The sequence below is a fragment of the Dipteris shenzhenensis genome, chromosome 3 (genome assembly GCF_047967505.1).
Source record: "Dipteris shenzhenensis isolate YYH24624 ecotype China chromosome 3, Dip_SZ_1.0, whole genome shotgun sequence".
NCBI classification, from domain to species: Eukaryota; Viridiplantae; Streptophyta; class Polypodiopsida; order Gleicheniales; family Dipteridaceae; genus Dipteris; species Dipteris shenzhenensis.
In genome coordinates this window covers 33,037,193-33,059,464 of record NC_141598.1, presented here as the reverse complement: position 1 = coordinate 33,059,464, position 22,272 = coordinate 33,037,193, and the positions used below count along the sequence as shown (strand labels likewise).

At 47.5% G+C, this 22,272-nt stretch overlaps 1 protein-coding gene and 1 non-coding gene across 2 annotated transcripts in view; both read right to left on the bottom strand.

The window, feature by feature from the left end:
- LOC147903683 (uncharacterized) overlaps positions 1-18,840 on the bottom strand; it is a 164,078-nt gene extending 145,238 nt beyond the window's left edge. Inside the window, exons 1-7 of the mRNA XM_087400552.1 lie at positions 18,665-18,840; positions 18,071-18,447; positions 17,427-17,771; positions 17,147-17,272; positions 16,888-16,973; positions 16,646-16,754; positions 16,237-16,332 (exon numbers count right to left, since the gene is read on the bottom strand). Coding sequence (XP_087256678.1) covers positions 16,237-16,332; positions 16,646-16,754; positions 16,888-16,973; positions 17,147-17,272; positions 17,427-17,771; positions 18,071-18,447; positions 18,665-18,722 — 1,197 coding nt within the window. The 5' untranslated portion in view covers positions 18,723-18,840. The remainder of the gene's footprint in view (positions 1-16,236; positions 16,333-16,645; positions 16,755-16,887; positions 16,974-17,146; positions 17,273-17,426; positions 17,772-18,070; positions 18,448-18,664) is intronic.
- A 2,626-nt stretch (positions 18,841-21,466) lies between these two features.
- LOC147903682 (U6 spliceosomal RNA) lies at positions 21,467-21,568 on the bottom strand. The gene has a single exon (XR_015540834.1). It is a non-coding gene; the product is annotated as a U6 spliceosomal RNA (small nuclear RNA).
- Between the last annotated feature and the right edge of the window lie 704 nt (positions 21,569-22,272).

Below are 22,272 nucleotides of genomic sequence, written 5' to 3'. Positions count from 1 at the left end.
GTGAATCCGTTTCTTCTCTTCTCTCTCTAGCCTTAGCAAACCCCAAATCCCTAGATAGATCTAGATGCCACATGTCATCCATATAGGGCCTTCCTAATGCAACATTTCACCCCTCTCTTGGGATGCATTTAATTCCTTGCCCCTAGGCACAATCTTAGCATTAGGCCCTTGGTCTCAGATCTATCTAGTCTGGTGCTATCAGCCCTCACCTAGGACCTTGACATTAAATCCCTCCCGATCATTTACATGAAGCGCAAACACATACATTACAGAGATAGATCCTTAAAGGGAAATGTCGACTGATTCTTCCGAGGTCATGCTACCTCGGCTAGAGCGTAACACAGAGAAAACAGAGAAAAACAGAGAAAGCAGACTTTTACTGTCAGAAAAGCAGCAAAAAAGCAAAGAAATCAGAGATTTGCAGAAAAAGAATATGCATGCCTTTGAGCAGAGAAAAGAGGGAAAAACAGATGCATTTTGAAGTCATTTGCAGTAGCCAGAAAAGGGGCAATACAATTGTTGATGCTTTAGCAATTTTGTGGGTTTATGCTTTGAACTGATAGCCGAATTACTGGCACAAGTTGTGAATGCAAGACACCTCTTGTTGAGGTATTTTTCTATCGGAAAAGCAAAGGTAGTTGTGCATCAATTACCTACACGGTGTGTGAAAAATTTACAGATCTCAGAATATGGATCAATCACCTATCCAGTGGGATTCACAAGATAGGGATGTACATCCAAGACCGAGAAGTGTGCAGCAAACTCAACAAGAATTTGAACAGATGGTACGTGCTCGTATGCAAGAGATGGAAAATTTCAGAAAAGATCCAAGGGCTCAGCATTTGTTTCAAGCAGAAGCTATGCCTAATATAGCATATGACGTGCCAATGCCAGAGGCACACTCTCGTGTACAGCCTGAGAAAGAGAGATCTCATAGGGGACGGTCTCATAGCAGGAAGAGATCGAGGCATCATCACCGATCTCCTAGCCCATCACCGTCTACCTCGAGTTCGCCTTCTGTATCTTCTTCTTCATCAGATAAACCATCAAGGAAAAGAAGGAAACACAAGAAGTCTAGGAAGAGAAGGTCTTCCAGAGAGACCAAGGAATTCAAAGAGGGAGGTAAATCTGTCAAGTTTATGACCTACAATGGACAGTATGGTCATACAGACAAAGCATTGCAGTTCATCAGGCAGTTTGATGCTGCATTCGGCACAGAAAAGTTTTCAGAATCCTCCGAGTTAAGAATGGTCAGTTTGCACTTGACAGCAACAGCTAGTGCATGGTGGAGTGCACAGACCACAGATGGGTCAGCCCCAAGGAAGTGGAAGGACTTCAAGAAAGCCTTCTACCATCAGTTTATGCCTAAACAATTTAGAGACCATGTTCTTCAAGATTGGGACAGTTTGCATATGGATGCAGGAGATACAATGGATGTGTACAACCAAAAGTTTTGGGATGCTTATTTGCAGGTTCCACCTTTCAAAAAGATCTCCAAAGCGACCCAAATGAGAAAGTACAGAGCAGGTCTCACTCCAAGAATCCAGACAGTAGTGAATGCTTTGGGGGCAGAGAACATTCAAGACCTTATGCATTCAGCTTCAGTAGCTAGTCTTGTGCCGTTACAAGATCCATCTACAGTGCTATCCTTGCATGCAGGACGTGCTGATAGAAAGAAAACTGATTTTTCAAAATCAGAAAAGAAAGAGTACCCCAAGGTTGAAAAGAAAGGGTTTCAGCCTCAGAAGCCGAGGGGTACTCAGTTTTCAAAGGTTTATAAAGGCAAATCTCTATTCACCCCTGAACAGATAGCTGAATTCCGTAGAGATGGGAAATCCTTCAAGTGCGGCAAAGAGGGGCATGTGGCTGCCCAGTGCCCAGAAAAGCCTTCAACTTCGAAGGGAAAAGAGGCAGAGAAGCCACGAGGACCGCAAAAGCCAATGGCAGGAGGAATTCCTGACATACTCGGTCATGTTTCAAACCCACAAGAACGAGAATTGCTGCTATCATGGGGCAAAGTCAGAGACCAACAAGCGCTAATTTTATTTGATCCAGGGGCTACTGATAATTTCATATCAGAGGATCTAGCCCTGAGGCTGGGAATAAAGACGGAGGAGTTGGGCAGGGCTTTGGATGCCGATTAGATGTTCTGTGGGAATCCTGTGCCAGTCACTCCCTTGATAGGGAAGCTCCGTCTTCATGTTCAGAGTTATGTGGATCAGGAAGACTTCTTCATTTCTCCACTGAAACATCATGATGTAGTCTTGGGAATGCCTTGGTTTCATCACAAGGCAGTGAAGTTGACTCTTCCTGAAAGAGTGCTGGAGTTTATCCATAGGGGGAAAAATCAGCGTTTAGTTGCCAGGAATAAAGGGGACACTATCCCCATTGTATCTGATGTTACATGTGGTAAAGCAATAAAGTCTGCAATTTCTGGGTACATGGTTTTTGTAAAAGAAAGAGAGAATGATATGCATGCTGAAATGAATGATGCAGACAAAGATAAGTTTCAGTTTCTTGTAAACTTTAAAGATTGCTTTTCTGATGCTTTGCGAGGGGAGTTACCCCCAGAGATACCAGAAGATCATCAGATAGAGTTAATGCCTGGTAGTGAGCCACCAAACAGACCACCTTATAGAGCCAATGCAACTCAAAGAGAGGAGATTATGGCTCAGGTATAGGACTTGCTGTCCAAAGGGTTGATTCAGCCCAGCTCGTCTCCTTTTTGTTCCTTTGTACTGCTAGTACAGAAGAAAGATGGTTCATTCCGTATGTGCGTCAATTATCGCGCACTGAACAAAATGACCATCAAGAATGGATTCCCTATTCCGCGCATTGATGATGTGCTGATCAGTTAAATAGAGCTTCAGTTTTCAGCAGGATAGACTTAAAGAGTGGCTATCACCAAGTGAGGATACAGCCTCAGGATGTGCACAAGACAGCATTCCGCACCACATTCGGGTTGTATGAATACTTAGTGATGCCTTTTGGGTTGACAAATGTTCCAGCCACATTCAATAGAATGATGGGTCGCATCTTCCGAAAGTACAGGCATTTCACGGGTACTTTCTTTGATGATATCTTAGTCTTTTCTAAGACTGCAGAAGAGCACAGGGAACATCTTGCTATAGTGTTTCAAGAGCTGAGAAATCATCAGCTCTACGCAAACAGCAAGAAAAGTGAATTCTTCTTGGAAGAAATCCATTATCGGGGCATATAATATCCAAGAATGGGATACAGATGGATCCAGCAAAGATCCGTGCCATTCAGGATGCAGAAAGATATCTAGGAATCTATGAGAAAGAGTTATTGGCTGTAATTCATGCCATCCATACATGGAAGCACTATCTTTTGGGTGCAGATTTTACTGTTAAGACAGATCACCAAAGTTTGAGGTACTTTTTGACTCAGACCAAGCTTTCCGAGAAGCATATGAAATGGGCAAACATGCTGTCAATGTATCATTTTCAGATTGTCCATACCCCAGGAATTCGGAACAGAGTGGCAGATGCCTTTCCCGAAGACCCCAGGTCAATAATGTGACTATTGCTTATCATCAAGACCTGGAAGGCATGAGGGAGCAATATGCTCGTGATGCAGATTTTGGTGAAATTTTACAGCAAATGCAAGAGGGGCAATCCACCAGTCACTATTCCCTGAAAGATGGGTATCTAATGAAAGATGATTGCCTATGCATCACCCAAGAGATGAGGAAAAAGATTTTGGAGGAATGCCATGCACCTCCCTATGCTGGACATAGAGGAATTACAGCAACAACTCTAGCACTAGAGAGGTATTTCTTTTGGCCAGGGATGCGGAAAGATATACATCAATTTGTTACTGAATGCCTTACGTGTCAGAAAATCAAGTATGACAGACGGAAGGCACCTGGCCTACTTATGCCTCTTCCCGTGCCTCAGGCACCATGGGAAAGTATTACAATGAACTTTATTTTTTATTTGCCAAGATCAAAGTCAGGGAATGATGGGATTTGGACTATCATTGATAGATTCAGCAAGCAAGCTCATTTCATTCCCGTTCGCAAAACCATAAAGGCTAAGCTTTTCATGGCACAGATCTTTAAGCATCATGGTATGCCTAAGTCCATTGTTAGTGATAGAGATCCCAGAATGACCAGTCTATTCTGGAGAGCTTTATTTGATAACATGGGGACGAATCTGAATTTTTCTTCTTCTTTCCATCCCCAGACAGATGGTCAAAGTGAAGTAGCAAATTCTACAGTTTTGGATATGCTGAAATGCTACGTGGGTGACCAAAGTTCAGACTGGGAAAAGTACCTACCGTTGGTAGAGTTTGCTTACAATAATACAGTACATAGCTCTACAGGGAAAGCCCCTTTTGAGGTCATATATGGGATGATGATTTTGCCACCTATATTGAGGACCAAAGATGAAATATTTGCAGCTGATCAGTTTGTGAGAGACCTCCAGACAGCTTAGAGCCAAGTCCGGACAGCAATTGAAAGGTCTCAAGAGAAACATAAAAGAGCTGCAGATAAGCATAGGAGACAGTTAGATCTCAAGGAAGGGGATTGGGTACTTTTGAAGTTTGAAAAAGCTAGGCTCCGCAAGTTTAAAGGCAAACAGAAAGTGTATGCAAAGTTATCTCCCAGATACTATGGCCCTTTCAGGGTTACAAAGAGAATAAATGAGGTTGCATACAGATTAGCATTGCCAGAGCATTGGAGGATTCACAATGCATTCCATGTGAGTCTTCTAAAGAAATTCCAGGGACCAGAGCCTACAGAACCAGTATCAAAGGATCCACCAGAAGTGGATGAGCTGGAGGAGGTCCTTCAACCAAAGCAGATTGTGTACCATATTGTGCGCAAAGGCCCTCAGGGTAAGGAGTTTTACAGGTATCTTGTAAAATTCAAGAATTATACGGCATTAGATGCCAAGTGGATGGACGAAGACATGTTATCCGACCATCCACAGCTTTTGGATGTTTACAAGAAAGCTTTTCAGTTGAGGTCAACTGAATAGAAGCCGAGGGGATGTCACCACAATGTAAATATCCTAAGTCAAAGTATAGTTGACCATTTATTTGATCATAATTAAAGTGTTTTATATGTGTTAATTAGGGTCAAAGAGTTCTTTTAATGGTCAAAGGATTGACTATGGTCAAAGATACTTGACTCTAGTCAAGTAAACCTGACTTCGGTCAAGGAGACTTGGTTTATTACCAAGAGGGTTAACTGCGGTTAAACAGAGAACTACAGAGTTGACTACGGTCAAAGAGTGTTGACTTCGGTCAACAAGACTTGGCATGCGCCAAGAGGATTAACCCCGGTTAACCAAGATGTGCCAACTTCGGTTGGAGAGACTTGGCTATAATTAAGGCGCCTCGACCCTTGGTCAAAGCTCCTTAATTATAATCAAGAGTGTTGACTCAGGTCAACCAGAGAATAAATATATATTTTTATATTTGTTTAGGTGTGCACATGTGTTCAGTGGGGACGCCCACCGTGACTAGAATTAGTCCACAGTTTGTTATTTGCATGCAAAGCGCTAACAATTAATGGGTGCCATGGTGGTGCGCTTTAATTAATTGTTGCAGGTACTAGGAAGAGTTATTTTTCCTAAGCGCTACGGGAGCCTAACAAGCATCTAGGAGGTGGTTCGTGTGACCAAGTGCTTTAAAGACTCCAGAGTGGCCCTTAGTGGCATGTAATAGGACTTAGTCTAGATTTTAGACAAGTGGCATGTTGCCAATTTGAAATGAGCTTGAAGCTCTTGTAATAAAGGGGATTTTTCACGTTTTGAAAGAGTGTGTACCAGACAGCTCTACGCTGAACTTTTGTAACAGATTCTCTTCAAGTAATAAAATACCTTCGGGGGGGTCCAGCCCGACATGTTGTCCTGGGCCCTAGTGTCTCTGTTGTGAGAGAGAGAGAGAGGGAGAGCAAAAGGGGAAGTGTGCTTGCTGTCTTTTACGAAGGAGGTTCGTAGTGAATCAAAGAGAAATTGCTGTCTTTCAAAGAGAGCGAGGGATTTTAAATAAAGAGTTTGAAAAGCTTGATTTGGTACACTCAGACGTATGTGGTCCCATGCCTACACGTTCATTAGGCGGGACTCAGCCAAAAGAGCATATAATAGATGTTCCAAAATAGACAGAACCAAATACAAAATATGCCCTCACTCAAGTACAAAGAGCACTCGTAACCTTGGAGTAGTCAATCTTCTGGTTCATTCCGCTGCACTAGCTCATATATGACAAATCTGCTACTAAGATGCTGAACTCTCTCCTTGCTACTGATCCCAAATGTCCCTGTTGCTCTAAATGCAGCCAATCTTGAGAAACTAGATGTATACATGGATCAGCACATGTAAAGCCATCGGACTGATCATCCTGTAATAGAGCTAACACCATAGATGCAACTGATAAAAACTCTTGCAATCCCTACTTGACCAAGGAACAATTATCTGAATCTACGCTCAAAGGTACATGTCCTTTAGGCATAGATTTTTATTTGAAAATTCTGCACTATCATGACCTTGGATTGATCGGTGACAAAAAGTCCTTACCAAGGAGATGTGCATCTGCTTTGGTAAAGGAGACATGCGTGTACTTGGGTACACAGATTCAGACTATGCAGGGCATGTGGATAGTAGGAGATCCACTTCTGGTTATGTGTTCACCTTTGCAGGTGGTGCAGTGTCGTGGATGTCTCGCGCACAGAAGTGTGTTGCTTTATCTACCACAAAGGCTGAGTATGTTGCAGCCACAGAGGGTTGCAAGGAGGCTATATGGCTTGATCGGCTAGTGGGAGATTTGGGGATTCATACAGGTGTACAGACATTGCATAGTGATTCCATGAGTGCTATTCAGCTAGCACGGAATCCGGTCTTTCATGCAAAGACCAAACACATTGAGGTCAGGTACCATTGCATCAGGGAGGTACTTGAGGACAAGTGCATAGAGCTTGTCAAGGTTCATACAGATGATAACCCTGCAGATATGCTGACAAAGAGTCTACCTAGTCAACGGCTTGAGTATTGTCGTGTCTTGATGGGCATTGGATAGTACCCTCACTGGTTGTTCTCCCTTAAAGGCACATTGTCCTTTAAGTGGGAGGCTGTGGGGAAGGCACATTGTCCTTTAAGTGGGAGGCTGTGGGGATTAAAGGTCACTGTGCCTTTACCCCGGTTATGTACAATACTCAAACACATATATAAATGAATGAAAAAGAAGATTAGGGTGGTTCTGCAACCACCAAAACTTGTGTGGCTCTCTGTTTCTCTCTCTCTCCCTCTTCCGTTCTTGCTTCCGTTGAGAGCACTCTCAATATTTTGTCTTAGTAGATTTTCCAAATTTTAGTGAAATAATCATTGATTCTCATTGATGAAGCCTCTGATGAGAGCCACAAAAAGTGATAAGAAAACTCTATGGAGAGGAGGTATAATAAGCTATGGTTTAATGCAAGCACGGTATTTAATTATTGGGTCATTGTTTTTGCCTTGGTTTTTCATGCTGTCTAATTGTACCTACTTAATTGCCGAAAAAACAGTGCTAATTATATTACTTCGAAAACAAGATACATGAGGTCAGCATTGCAACTGACGCGCTGCGTTCACAAATCGGACGCAGCCCAAAAGATAACAAAAAAGTAAAGCTCTCTCTCACGGAGGGATCAAGCGAGTGTGAATGAACAGCCAGAGAGGTGGTGAGTAGCGCCACTGAAGGCCTCGCGAAGTATGCTCGAAGAAGAGGCCCTGTGTGTCCCAAACCCGGAGGAAACGTCTCCGCTTCTCCCGGCCGGCCCGGGAGTCTCCCTGTATCTGGTCCCACTGGCCTCTGAGGGTGTATATAATCTCACTCCAGATGTCAGTCATGATCTGGGCAGTCGATAAGGAGGTGCCACCGAGGATCTACGCGCAGCGCGAGGTCCAAATGTGCCATCCTGTGATGCTGCTAATAATCTCCCAGACTGGCTGCCTCTCCTGAGATCCTGTGCCAGCCTCTGCCAGGTGCGGCGGAATGCTCTCGAGCGGCCCCCACGTCCCCTGTGTGATAAGGAACGTGGGGTCCTACTGACATGCCTCGAACAAGTGATGAAAACCAGGTGCACTGCTGCACCAGCAGAACGCGCCCCAAGTGATCAAACCTAGCTCCGGTGCTGCGCAAGTAAGGATCCCGAGGGTCCACCTCCACACTTCCTGGGCGCGAGTGCAGCTCCATAGGCAGTGTTTTGGTGACTCCTCGTCCTCATGATAGATCTGACAACGTCCGTCCTGACCTATCTACCGCAACCAGCTCCCCACTGGAAGACCTTTGTGGGCGAGAAGCCACAGGAAGTAGGAGATCTTCCGCGGCCGCCAGCTCTCCCACAAGGCCTTCCAGAAGGCCTGCAAAAATAACCTGGAGATACCCTGAGCATACCAACTGAGCCGCTGGGTGGGAGGGCGGCTCTGCATCCTCCCGAGAACTTGCCTGCCCAATGTCGTGCTGTAGGCAAAGAAAGAGGTCGGCCCTTGACCTGTCACAATCTCTGGCCATCTCCACTCTCCTGGGTCCCAATCAAGCTCTGACAAGGCCCGCCCCTCCCAGAGCCAGAGTCGCCAAAGCTGCAGCTTATCCTGCTCTATGCTAGGATCGGTCCGCCAAACCTTCCCCACGAGGCCTACGACCCGAACCCTCTGCCATGGGAGTAGCGGGTCGATGAGCACATCCTCTCTCTTGAGTTGGCCGTCCCCCATAACCACGAAGAAGGAAACAGAGGAGTCGTCCATCCGACCTGCAACCACCAGTGGGATGCCACGGGGGGTGAACTGTCCCAGCCAACGGTCATCACCAGGCATGAGGATATGAAACTCGGGTGGAACCAACCAATCAGCTGGAATCACTTCGTCTATCTCCGTACGTCTCGCCTGAGCTCCACGGGCACCTCCAGCTGCGTCTGCTAGATCAGCGGTCTCCAAATGTCTGTACGTGTCCCTCCAAACTCGAAGGGACCGGGCTGGCCCCCGCATCCAGCTGTCCCACCTGATGTGTGATCTCTCCCCCAGCTGAAGGCCCTCGGCATCTTTGACCTGATCGTTTTAGATAAGCGACTGGCGATCGATCTCCTCCTGACAGCTAGGAAGGGACTGTATGAGACTGAGGCGGAGCCGCCTCCAAACCATGAGGAGGCTACGAACGAGTGGGGAGCGGGGCTGAGTGAGCGGGGCGGAAGTGAAGATCCACCTGAGGGACGGTAGCCACTCTCCACCTCGGCGCGGGACACAAGAACCGACCCCCTGCTGAAGTAACATCTTCCACGTTTGCCCCCCCGAGGTCAAACCGCGGATAACTAGCTTGCCCAGCAGGGCCTGACTCTGAAGCTCTGGATCGATGACCCCAAGGCCACCCTCAGCCTACAGAAGAATGACTGTCTACCAAGCAACCCTAGCTCTGGTATCTCTGAGACCATCCCCCCCGGACCACAGAAAGTTCCGAACCAACCTCCTAAGCTGTGCCACGCTGGATCTCGAGAAACACCAACAGGAAGCCACATACCAAGCCGTGGCTAGGAGGACCTGGTTGACTACCAGAGCACGACCTGCAAGGGAGAGCTTAGCAGTGCTCCAGAAAGCCAGCTTCCGTCGAATGGAATCTAGCACCGGGAGAAACTGCTGAGCTGGCGTGATATCCAGGCCGACCTGAAAGCCGAGATATCTGGCTGTCTGTCCCCGCGGGATCCACCTGAAACCCAAAAACCTCCCCCACTGAGAGCACACCCCGGGGTTTGTGAGAAAATCAACTGATTTGTTCCAGTTGATTTTCACACCGGCTGCCGAACAGAAGACCTCTAGGGCCATCCTCACCCTCTCCAGCATCATCTCATCATCCTGGACATACAGTGCTGTGTCATCTGCATACTCCAAGTCCAGGAGCTCCGTGTCCTCCCTGAGGGGAAGGCGAACACCCCGGATCCCGGTAGACCTCGCCCGAAGGTAGTATGTCATAGCCTCGGCGAAGAAGAGAAACAGGTAAGGAGCAAGGGGGCAACCCTGCCGCACTGATCTCTCCAAACGAAAACGCTCTCCCATCCTGCCGCCAATGATGACCCTGCTAGAAGCTGTCCTGAATCCATCCTGCTGGGAAACCTAGTCGCTCCAGAGTACCCTCCAGGAAGGACCAGTCCACTCGATCGTAGGCCTTCTCAAAGTCGAGAAGTAGGATGGCTAAATGTGACCCACTGTGCTGAGCCCACTCCGCCGCCTCTGAGAAGGTGAAGACATTATCCAGGATATTGCGATCCTGGACAAAGCCTGTCTGAGTGTCATGAATGAGGTCTGGAAGTAGAGGCCAAACTCAGGCGCTGATCATCTTGGCAAGGATTTTGTAGGCAGTGGTGAGGAGGGTGATCGGGCGCCACTGACGGATCTCCTGTCGATCTCCTCCCTTCGGGATGAGGCAAATCAGTCCCGAGGAGAGGCTCTCTGACATATATCCGCTGCTCAAAATCCTCTGGAGAGCTGCTAGGAGGGGCTGATGGATCTAATCCCAGAAGGAGGTGAAGAAAGCTCGGGATAGCCCATCCTCGCCAAGGCATTTCTGCCCGTCGATGGCCATCAAGGCCTCCAACATCTCGTCCGTAGTGAACGGTGCCAACAACGTCGCCTGCATGCTGGGCTGGACCGGGGATGGAATGTGCCTCCACACCTCCTCACGGGAGCGTCGAGTGCGAGGGGCAAGCTACTCCTGCTGGAAAAGAGTCCTGTAGAAGTCGGTAGCCAACCCCAAGACCTCACCCGGATCAGTAACGATGTGCCCCTCCGCTGTCCTAAGACTCCGTAGCTGATCACCTACTGCTCTTTGGCCATGCGTCCTGAAGAACTCCTTGCACATCCGGTCGCCCTTCCGAGCCCAGAAAGAGAGGGAGGCGTGATAGGAAAACTCTGAACGGCGCTGGAGAGTCTCCTCAAGAAGGGCTCTGGCTCGAAGGGCCCGGATCCGAAGCTCCTCCGAGCCCGGGGCTGCCTGTTGGAGTCGCTGAATGGAAGCGAGGTCCCTCCGAAGAGCTCTCTCTCTGCCCCACCACTCCTATCGAACCTATAGGGCTGCGAGCTGGCAAATCTGGCTGGACTCCTGCAAAGCCTGCGCCACCGAATCAACCAGATCCACGCACTCGCCCCAATCTCTGTCCCATAGGCTACCGATACTGCTGCTCACGTCCTCCCTCGAGAAGATGGAGTCGAGAATCCGGCACGAACGGGGGGAAGGGCCTGAACTGCCGAGTCTAATGATAAGAGCACAGGCGCATGGTCGGAAAGTGTCGTCCCTGGAACTATACCCACCTGACCGCCTCTGCTGATGGCTCAATCACTGACATAAAATTTATCCAGCCTCTCCAGGAGTCTGCCTCCTTCCCTGCGGAAGCCCCACGAGAAGTCCAAGCTCCCGTGCCGACGACGGAAGGACGGGTCTCTCCAGCTGTCCCTACCTCCTGTCGCGAAGATAAATGAGTCCCAAGCGGACTGCTCTGCCTGAGACATACCTGTAAACTCTGGTCCTCTGCCTTGCTGGTCCTCCAAGGTCTCCAGATTGTTGAAGTCACCTCCAACAATCCAGGAATCCATGTCTGGGAGAATCCCTGTGAGTGTCCTCCAGAAGGTGGCTCTGCACCGGATGTCTGTGGGACCATAAATGTTGAGGATTCCTATTCTGGAACCCTCCAACTCCAGGCCTACCCAAAGGGCACAGCCTGGGATCAACGTGCCATGACCAAAAACTCCCTGGGCTAACTGCTCGCACACGGAAGTACAGACACCTCCACTCCGCCCCTGTGCGCCGATCAAGGGCTCCCAATAAGTGTGAGAACGTCCAGGGAGAATCTTCCCGCAGCTACAGGAATGAGCCACAGAAAGCTTGTGCTCCTGGAGCAGAAGTATATCCAAACGGCCAATCACTGCTGGCTAAAGTTCCTGTCTCAAAATGAGCTTCCTAGGACCACGGGTGCCAGAAGAATGAAACCCGTTCACATTCCAGGAGACAAGGTGTAGGCTCATGGTGAGGACTGGGAGGCTGCGAACAACTGTCTGCTCGCGGCAGATGTCGATGAAGAAGCTGACATTTCGGAATGGAGGCACTGACGCTTATGAGAAGGTTTGGAGGGGGAGGCGGGGTCGTCCTGCCCGTTCTTCAACACCTTTAGCAAAGGCAAGAGGCCTTTCGTGCCATGAGCAAATGCTTTCTCGAGCCAACTCGAGATCTCTGAAGTAGTCATCCCGTAGAAGGCTCGGAGTTTCTGAGGGGTCCAGGCTCTGACATCCTGGGGGAGGGGCCATGACAGAGGGGGCCTGAGGATCACAATCAATCTGAAGCGTTTGGCGGCGCAACGCCACCGCAAGCGCACGTCACCCTCGGACCACTAAGTCTCGAGAAGCTGTCCACCGGACGGGCCTATCCAGGAGCAAACCTGAGCGTGCGTCTGCTCTCTGAGAGCCTCCCAGACCAAGTCGTCTGTCCAAGTCTCGGTGCCGTCGCTGAGGAACGTGAAAGCAAAGCTAGGGCCATCCCTCGGGGCCAAGGCTGCGATCCTCCCATCCGCCCCTTTGCGGAGCAGGAAGCTACTGATGTCGAGACAAGCAGGGAAGGTCCCAAGGTCGGCCACATCCAAGTAGTCCCAGGGGCCAGATCTGTAAAAGTCGCGAGGAAGCTCTCTCTCCTGAAGCTGAGGCCCACCAGAGTCTGCAACTGAGGGGCTAGCGGACAGGGAAGCCTGCTCCAGTGGTGGTGTAGATTCAAGGTGTCCTGCCTGTGGAGGGGAAGGGGGAGGTGGCTGGGGGGTAGGCAACTCAGACTCCACGGAGGCGACTAGCGGGGGGGGGTGGAGGAGGGGGAGTGGGGGCTGCCCTCGGCTGAGGAACCATCGGTACAGCTGACACTGCAAGAGAGCTGAGAGAGGCGGGGGGGGGATGGGGCTGCACCTGGGGCTGGGGCTGAGAAGGAAGAGGAGGAGACTGAAGAGGAAGAGGCGGGGGCTGAAGCTACAGGTCGGGAAGAGGGGGGTGCGACTGGGGAAGGGGCTGGGACTGAGTGGAAAGGGGCTGGGGAGCGGAAGAGAGGGGGACCTGAGGCTGTGGAGGGCGGGCTACCGTCGAAGAAGAAGCTCTCCCAGGACCCTGGGGCGGCTGCCTGTCAGGTCTCTGAGGTGCTGCTGCAGGTTGGGTAACCTCTGCCTCCTTGCCTTTATCGGAAATCTTCTTGTTCTTTACTCTTTTCCTTCTGACCTCAGTCCAACCGCCAGCTAACTCTGGACCGGACTCCGGCTGCCTCTGCTCCTCCTGACGTGGCTGCCCGGAGGGGGGGGGAGGGGGCGGAGGGGGAGGGGGCGGGGGGGGCCGAGAGGAACTGGCGAATCGTGGACAAATAGCAGCCAAGTGCCCAAAGCCGTGACACCTCAGGCACTGGCCTGGCTGTCCGGTGACTACCATGCTCTGGGTGATGCTGCCGGCATCTGTCACGATCTCGATCCATTCAGGGAGAGTCGCAGGGTCCACCACAGCCACACGGACTCGGGGGGCTCCTGCCGTAGTCACCGCGTCGGCGAAAGTGTCGTGCATAACCCAGCCAAAGTGGGAGCCCAGGTCCCTGACAATCGGCCACAGCTCGGCAGCAAGACCTGAGAGCGAGAAGGATGGAGGGCGGTGGAAACGAGGGCGGGAGGCCGGGAGGCGGAGGTGGCGGGGGTGGGGGCTGAGGATGGAGGGCGGGTGAGGTGAAGAGGCGGGAGTGGGGGTGGGGCGGGGCGGGAGGGCGGGAGGGGGCGGAGCGGAAGGGCGGAAGCGAAGGGGCGGGGCGGAAGGGCGGGAGGGACGAGGGGCAGGCGTAGCAAGGGGGCGGGGGGGTGAAGCGGGGGGGCGGGGGGGAGCGAAGCGGGGGGCGGGGAGCGGGCGAAGCGGGGGGGCGGGGGGGTGAGGCGGAGAGGCTAGGGGGGGGTGAGGTGTAGCGAGGGAGCGGGGTGGGGCAGAGGGGCGAGGGGGATGAGGACGGAGAGGCGAAGGGTGAGGGCGGGGGAGGGCGGGGGAGGGCGCAGCGGGGTGAGGCGGAGGGGCAAGGGGGTGAGAGCGGAGAGGCGAGGGGGTGAGGGCGGAGAGGCGAGGGGGTGAGAGCGGAGGGGTGAGGGGGTGAGAGTGGAGAGGCGAGGGGGTGCAGGCGGCCAAGGCGGGGGTGAGGCGGAGGGCGAGGGGGTGAGGGCGGAGAGGCAAGGGGGTGAGGGCGGTCGAGGCGGGGGTGAGCTAGGGGGGGGTAGAGGTTGCGGGAGGGAGGGGGAGGGCTCGCAGGAGCAGCTTTACAACTTAATAGAATAGACAATCTCTAAAATGTGTTCTACTAAACACTCCATAATGAAAATGAAGAGAGAGAATGAATTTCCAAGGTAGTTTCTCTACTAAACACTCCTTGAGTGTATTGCTAATCTTGAATCGCTCATAAAACCTCGCTCATACAATTTTGCTCAAAGGAAGTCCAACTCCCCCCCCCAAAAAAATTTAGATAGTACAAGTAGAGTCCGCCATGACACCACACCAAATTGATGCCATCTTTCAGACAGTGACATATCTTCACAGGGGTTTGGGCTCTACCTAGTTGAAGTTTGCCGAGATTGGCACTACAGTCATCCAAACAACTAGCAGACAGAGGGGTCAGCACGGCTTGGTATGCACGTATCTCCAAATGGTTTGCCAGTCAAGGTGTTCAGATGGACTGACTCCCACCCTTTCCATCCTCCCTGATTCCACGAGATGAGATCAACCGGATCATATGCTAGATCTACTACAAGCACGGACCACGGGAAAACCAGGAGTTCCCCACCAATATCTAGTTGGACATTGACCATTTCTAGAGTATCACAAGACAGATTGATCATCAGACCCCCATACATGGAGCATCTCACATGCATTGTGAGATTGCCATAAGGCAGATTCGAGTTTCGTCTCATCTGTTGAGGATCAAGACATGTAGAGCTGCATGCACGCCTAGAGAGCAGTGGATATGCAGGCTTTGCACATTGGGAGGGATGGAGACAAAGGAGCACTTTCTATGCATTTGTCCAGTTTACTATGAGATCTGGGGGCAATACCATTGTTTATTCCAAGAAGGACTACTCTCCCGATTCAAGACCAAGTCTGTGTCAGTCTCTATTTGATGGAGATGCGGCGACACAAAGATGACTCTGCTGAGCCAGATTAAAGAGTCTGAGCCAACAATGCTACTTGAGATAAAGACGGATGTAGCAGAGCGACCGATTGCAAATTTCTACACTTTACAGCCCTGGGACGCAATGGTGTGGATGAGGAGATAGATGACATGACGACAGAGTGGACCAGCAGGAGGAGACATCACAAAGCACGGCACAAATCTCAGAGACTGACCAGACCACACACTATGGAGGTCCAACCTATCTCAGCCTTTCTCCGAGGGGAGTGCCAGAGCCCAAGGGGTTACTCTCGACATAGCATGCCAGATACAAAGATCTCCGTATGGAGACCATGCCCCCTACCACAGTGTGAGACAACACGACAGATGCAACTCCGAGATATCCATGCATCTCACTGGAGGCAGTTGCTTATGCCTTTTGAGTTTTTTTTTAGTAGTAGGTCTGAGTTACAAGTTTTTTGAACTTTTGATTTTTCTAGTATAGCACTCTGCAAGGGCCTTAGTGAGCCCTTTGCATCAGCCCACAGCAGCTTGTACAAGTCACTCACTTGATTGTAGCTTGTGTCATAAACCTGCGAGGCCTCCTTAAGCTCTCTCTCTCTCTCTCTCTCTCTCTCTCTCTCTCTCTGTGCGCGCGCACGCAAGCACAGAGTGGTGCAAGAAAAGAGAGAGAGAAGTGCAGCATCATTTAAGATTAAATATAGTATTAACATTGCTTCTTGAGCGCAAACAAGCCTTGAAGATACAACCACAACCCTTATAGAAACTTAAATTCTCATTTACTCAAATTGACCACACGTTTACCATGTTAGAGCATGTTCCTGCACAAGCCAATCTTTGGCACTGGAGTGTACCAGCATTCAAAGTTCTAACAAACCTTCAATCAAAGACCCTTGAATCTGCCCAAATAATATGTGGAATTTTGGGACATAAAAATAATGCTCTTGCGAAAAATTTAGCCATCGAAGAAAAAACAATGACAAATAACTGGATTGAGTAGCAACATCACAGCATAGCAATTTGATTTTACACAAGTTTTTAATTAGAAGGAATAGCTTTTTAGACCCGTACCAGATTCAACATCAAGCGTACACAGGTGGTTTGGACGGCCAGTGGAAGAGAAGAGTCGTGCATATTCCTTGAAAACAAATATATGATTCGAGAGAGCTGTAAACAATAATCACAAATACGTAAACTTGACTGCAGAGCCCATGACAAAAGTATAACAAGACTGATGGTTTACAGACGTAAGCTTGAGTCACATTCACAACAGATGGTGACATTGGATGATCGATGGTTCAATTCACTCTAAATGAGCTGTTAAGATTCAGCTAGAATGCAATGACATTTAATGTAACTTCTCAATGATAAGCAACGCAGAATATGAACTTCATACGCAACTTTGTGAGACATGATGAAAGTTTGTCAAAGTTGGGCAATTCAAAAACTAAGCTTCGATTGGGCTTAGAAATTTGATCACCTGAGCAAGCTTTAGTTCAAGGCGCACATGGTGTATGAGCTCTGCAAGGATACTGTATGCTAGTGGTCTCAGTGTTTCAAAACAAGCACGTCCTGTTCCAACCAATACCCTAAATAGAACACAAATACGTTATCATACTCCCTCCATCCAGTTAAAACCCAGAACAAAAATCCAATAATAAAGTATAATTCTCGCGTACAAAGCATGTGCTCACAAAGCAGAAAAATAAAGCGGTCCATTACCTTTCTTCCAATATCTTGTCTATGAGGGGGAAAAAGCCTCGTCTAAAATCAGTTGCAAGAACATGCCGTGTTGCTACTAGCAGTTCCTGCAAAATAGACAAGCAACCCATCCTGTCAGCACACCCAAAACGTTCTATGATCTCATCCATTAATTCCAAATACCAATAACAAAGTAAAGTGAAAAAAGTAAGTTAAGCTTTCACTGCGGATGCCAAGAGGGATAATTAAGGAGAGGCTCTGGCCTAACAAAGACATAGACCTTGCGTATAGAAACAGAATCGGGACAGGTTACAAGCAAATTGACGATGCTCTTGCAAATACTGTCTTCATGAGGTCGAATACAATCGGCAAAGCTTCGCAACAGGTACGTTAAAAAAGAGACCGTCTGCAATCGCATAAAACATAAAGCAGCAGCTGATAAAGTTATTGCGTGCATCACAACTGCTGAGAGTGACCTTAATATTCGTCAATGAAAAGTTGAAAAAAGAGCAGTATATTAGCCAAATTTGCATCAGACATGCTCACAGCCATGAACACACCTTAACTTGAGCCGCTTTCAGCTCAGTAAATTGGTTCTTGAGGTTTGAAGATACTTGCTGTGGACCAGGGATAGAAATTGCTGTCACCATCAGTGGCAATAAGATAGAAATGTTGGATTGAACATATCGAGGGTACAGCTGAAAAAGGAACATGACAATGAGAGGGCATTCTGTGACTATTTTGAATGAACGAGTGCTTGGATTCAATTGCCCAGGAATAGGGCCACCCGCTGGTCTCTGTGGTCCGATGTAGCCAAGATTATGTTGAGAGGCTGCAAGTTGACTATCAGAAGCATTTGCATCCTCGAAAAAATAGTTTACGGTTGCTTTGAAATTCTGATAAATCTGCAACACAAAACGCTCATAAGAGCTTATGGAATTCTACACTGCTTGGTGCGAGAAGGAAATGTGTAAGCGGAGAAAAAAAGTTGTGTCCGTGATAGATAAGCACGTCTTCGATTGAAAAGACGTGATGCGGCTCCCTTGATGACTTCACACTTGTAAACAATTCCCCCTACGTTACGTATTTTAACTGTATTGCATGTTTTACGGGCATGGACACAACTTTTACTTGCCATTCGCCCGGCAGACAAGCTCGAGAGAACTTCCAAGGATAACAAAAATGGCAACGACGGTTTACGCACCTTGCAAACAAACTCCAAGAAGGGTTGAACTTCAGGCTCCAAAGCAGGTCTGAAGCTTCTATGCAACTCGAATATGATCCGCAAGCAAATTAATCCATTCTCTTCGTTGTCGGAAGTCAATACGTGCATCAGAAGTTTGAGCAGATCTTGCAGAAAGGGTCGTATGACTTCGCTGTGGGGTAATCTATTCAAAATCTCAATTATCACGTTCCTAAGTTTGTGCTCTATACTATCGGTGGACTGAGGCTTTGTAAGCTGCGTCAAGACAGTTGAGAAGACACGAAAGTAGCTCTTCAAAAAATTCAGATACTCGGAAGTATGCACAATTTCGATGCTGTCGCGTACTTCGGTAGCCAATTGATACCTGTTCTGCATAGCTACGATGAAGAGTCAAAGAAAAGAATGAGGAAAGTTGGAAAACTGGTTACAAAAACACAACTGGTTGCAAAAACAAGCAAGCCTACTCCTCTCTCTCTCTCTCTCTCTCTCTCTCTCTCTCTCTCTCTCTCTGTCGAGCTCTCTGTATGTGCGTTTTTTGGCAGTCTTTTTGGTGCCGCTTAGACACAATCGACGAGTGAATCTGGCAAAGGATACACAATTCCGGGTCCAGGAATTTGCGAGCATGCTGATCGAAATTCGACACGGGGATCATTGTGGAAGAGACGGGGGAAAGGGCAAGGGTTTGGGAGGGAGGGGAGCTTAAGGGGAAAAACCGAAGTCGAATTTTCTGCGGAGAGGGCTCCAGAAGAAGAGGAAGAAGGTGAGGGAGGGCAAACGCCGAAGAGGAAGAAGAAGAAGAAGAAGGAGCAGCTCCATAAGAAGAAGAAGAAGGAAGCCTAAAGCTTTAAAAGTCATATTCATGTGTGCGTTTATATAGTCTTGCATCTTGAATCCCATCACACATATGTTCAAGAGCTTATTGTTTAGTCTTCAAAAATATGTTCACTAGCTCACTTGCACCTCAGCTTTTGCCCACCCTACCCCCTCCCCCCCGCCCTCATCTCACCATTGCCCAGGCTCCTGTGCGCAAGGACAAAGGCCGAGCAAAGACTTGACTTGAGAAGATAAGAGGAAAGACGCAACAGTAACAACGGCTACTCCATAAGCTGAGTCAAGCTCTGCTTCTTTTCCCCTTACTCCATGAGAATAACATGCAAGATACCTTTATCAGAATGCCCCATATGTCCATCTAAATGCCACCCGTAACTATGAGTTTTTATGGTTGCCTCAGAGGGGCAAAATGAGGAAGTACGCAACTTCAAGCCCTTTGCGTGTACTTTGTGGGAGTTGTGTGGGCATGTGCAGTTGTCACAAGAAGGATTTGGCCTGTGGTTGCTACTAAGATAAGAAGAGTGGGTCTTTGAAGGCGCTAATTGGAAGATGGTGGTGTTGGGGAATGTGTCTAGAATGCCATCGACTTTGGCGGCATGCTGGGAGTGTTCGTGCGGTGGTGTTTTTGTCAATGTGGAATGTTAGGAATTAATTGGTCTTTAAAGTACAGGTGGGGGTAGGCTATAGAGAAGATGCAGTGCTGGCCTTGACTAAATCTTTGATGCTGGATATGAGCAAATTGGTGGAAAGGAGGGATGTCTTAGTGGGAATGTGTTTGAAAGATCTGAATATGGCTTTAGGTTAGTACTATACCTATATGGTATTGGTCGTGGGCAGCCTGCCCTTCTTTCTTGACCAAATTTTGTAATTTTTCTCTTTTTGCAAATAATAAAAGCCGGCATGTTCTTGTTTAAAAAAGTTTTTAAAAACTATCAATTCTTAAAGAGACTAAGAGTGCCTATGACCACATGTGCTTCGTCCATCATCCCAACATCCATTGCAAACAACTTTTAGGGTTCATGCAAATTCACTCACTACTAACAAGGCTGCCATCTTGAGTAGGATTTGAGCACAAAGTCCCATGACTTTCTCCGATGATGATGAAAACACATTCAACTATCAAAATCTAAGGTTCTTGGAGACTTCAAGGCTTTACATGAAATTAAGTGCATGAATAGTGCATATGCAAGCCTACATCATGAGTGGAAGGATCAGTCCATGGCACCTTTTATTACATACCCTATTGTCTTACATCCCATACAAGATGCATCTTCATCCACTTTTTTTTAATAATCATTTTGTGAATGCTAGTTCCCTACTTTATAAACATTGTAATAGTGTTATATGTGTGTGCTACTTCATTACTAGTTAAGCAGCTAGCACTAGCACTTACATGAGTAGTAATGCTAAATAGTTTGTTTCTTTGAAACAATGCTCCATAGTTGGGTAGCGATGCCACTTAGATATGCTTGTTGGTAATTGTGATTACATCTCGGTGCTATATTAATCGAGAACTTAAAAAGTAGCAAAATCTAGGAGCAAATTGCAATGCTTACAACTCATATAGCAGATGCATCAGATGTCTAACATAAAACTTGGATAGTAGTGCCACTTAGATATGCTTGCTAGTCATTGTTTTTGTTTCTTTTAATAAATAAAATGCCAACTTGTATTAAGAAAAAAAATAGGATACAAAAAAGGGTGGCTGATTGACAGAGCAAACTGCTCACGGCCTACACTACCTTGTAGCAAACAAGCGCTACAGGACCCTATGCATAAATAGATGAGCTTGGTTGAGCCAAACTTGCTAGTCATTATTATTGATGCACATGTATCTAGGCACTATACTAATCGATAACTTAAAAAGTATCAAAATCTAGTAACAAATTGCAATGCTTGTGGGTCATCGAGTAGATGCATCAGATGTATAACATAAAACTTCTTACACAGTTTTGTCTGCTTCATGTTCAGTGAAATTGAGTTTATGTGCCCAAAATGCAACAACAAGTGCCTTTAATCCTCACTAAGAAGCATCACTTTAGTGCTACCTCTTTTAAGGCTCCAAAGATAGCGTGCTATATAGCAACACTTACATCCATCTTGAATACCAACATTGATCAATGTCATTAAGCTTGACCACATAAGGAAGGGCTTGCCTAAAAATTTTGCTTTCTTAACAATTTGGAGTGAATTGCAAAGACCCATTACCAATGCTCCCTCACTCTTAATCAACTTCAAGAGCTCTCAGAAAGCAACAATCCGATTGGGATGAGAAGACCCATCTAGCATTGAATATAATAAATTTCAATGTCATGATATATATCCTTCAAGGTTAGACATCTACAGTGAAAGCTTGGAAGGCTCATTTCAATGGCAATAACATGTCCAAGATCACCTTACTAGAAAATCAGTGAATATAGCTTCAAAGCTACAGAGTAAGAAAGAGCCAATCTACTTAGTTAGATTGAAGGGGATCGGAGATCAAGTAACTGCAATTGGTAATGAGATAAAGTCAAAGCGACTAGTCTCGATTGCCCTCAATGTATTAGGAAAAGACAATGAACAATTCATTTGGACCATTTCTTGATTTGTGCATGTTATCCTTGCGTAGGGGCCATGCTAATCTTCTCTGTATTGCCCCAATTTTATTGGATGTAGGGACCATGCTAATCTTCTTTGTATTGCTCCGATTTTATTGGATGTCTCTGAAGAGACAACAATGATCAATTCATGATTGCAATAGTCACAAGAGGTGCAGCTCCTTTCTTCAAACTTATATCATATATGCTCATGGAGAAGTACATGAGATGAGGTCTCAAAATTGATTCATACGAGGAAACAATACTTGCAAACTACATTCGTCAAATGTCATATGTTCTCAATAAATAATACTTGAAGTTAAAATAATGCATAGGAAATTTCAAAGATTCTTTAAAAAGAAATATAAGATGTACTAGATTTCAAATAGCTCTATATTAATCCTATATTGATATGAATACTTCATAGTTACATTAACTTAAAACAACAATGTATTCCATTCAAAATGGCTAAAACAAAGGTGGGAGAGTAATCTATCCCACAAACTCTACAAAGAAACAAAAAAACGAGCATATGCAAAGAGAAACAATCCTCAGCCTATCAAGAACAACCAAAACCCCGTGAAAGCGCTCCAGTGTTGCAATGGGGTCCGATTGAAAAAAAGGGGGGAAGAAGATACCTAACACCGTTCCCGAAGAGTGTTGATGAGTAAGGGAAGTAAGGGTAAACAAAGAATAGCGCATGAAGTAGAGGGACTTGCTGGCCTCGAGCTCGAAACAAAAACAGCACAACCTATCGCCTTAGCCACGTCCAACTCTAGAGATGTAGCAAGT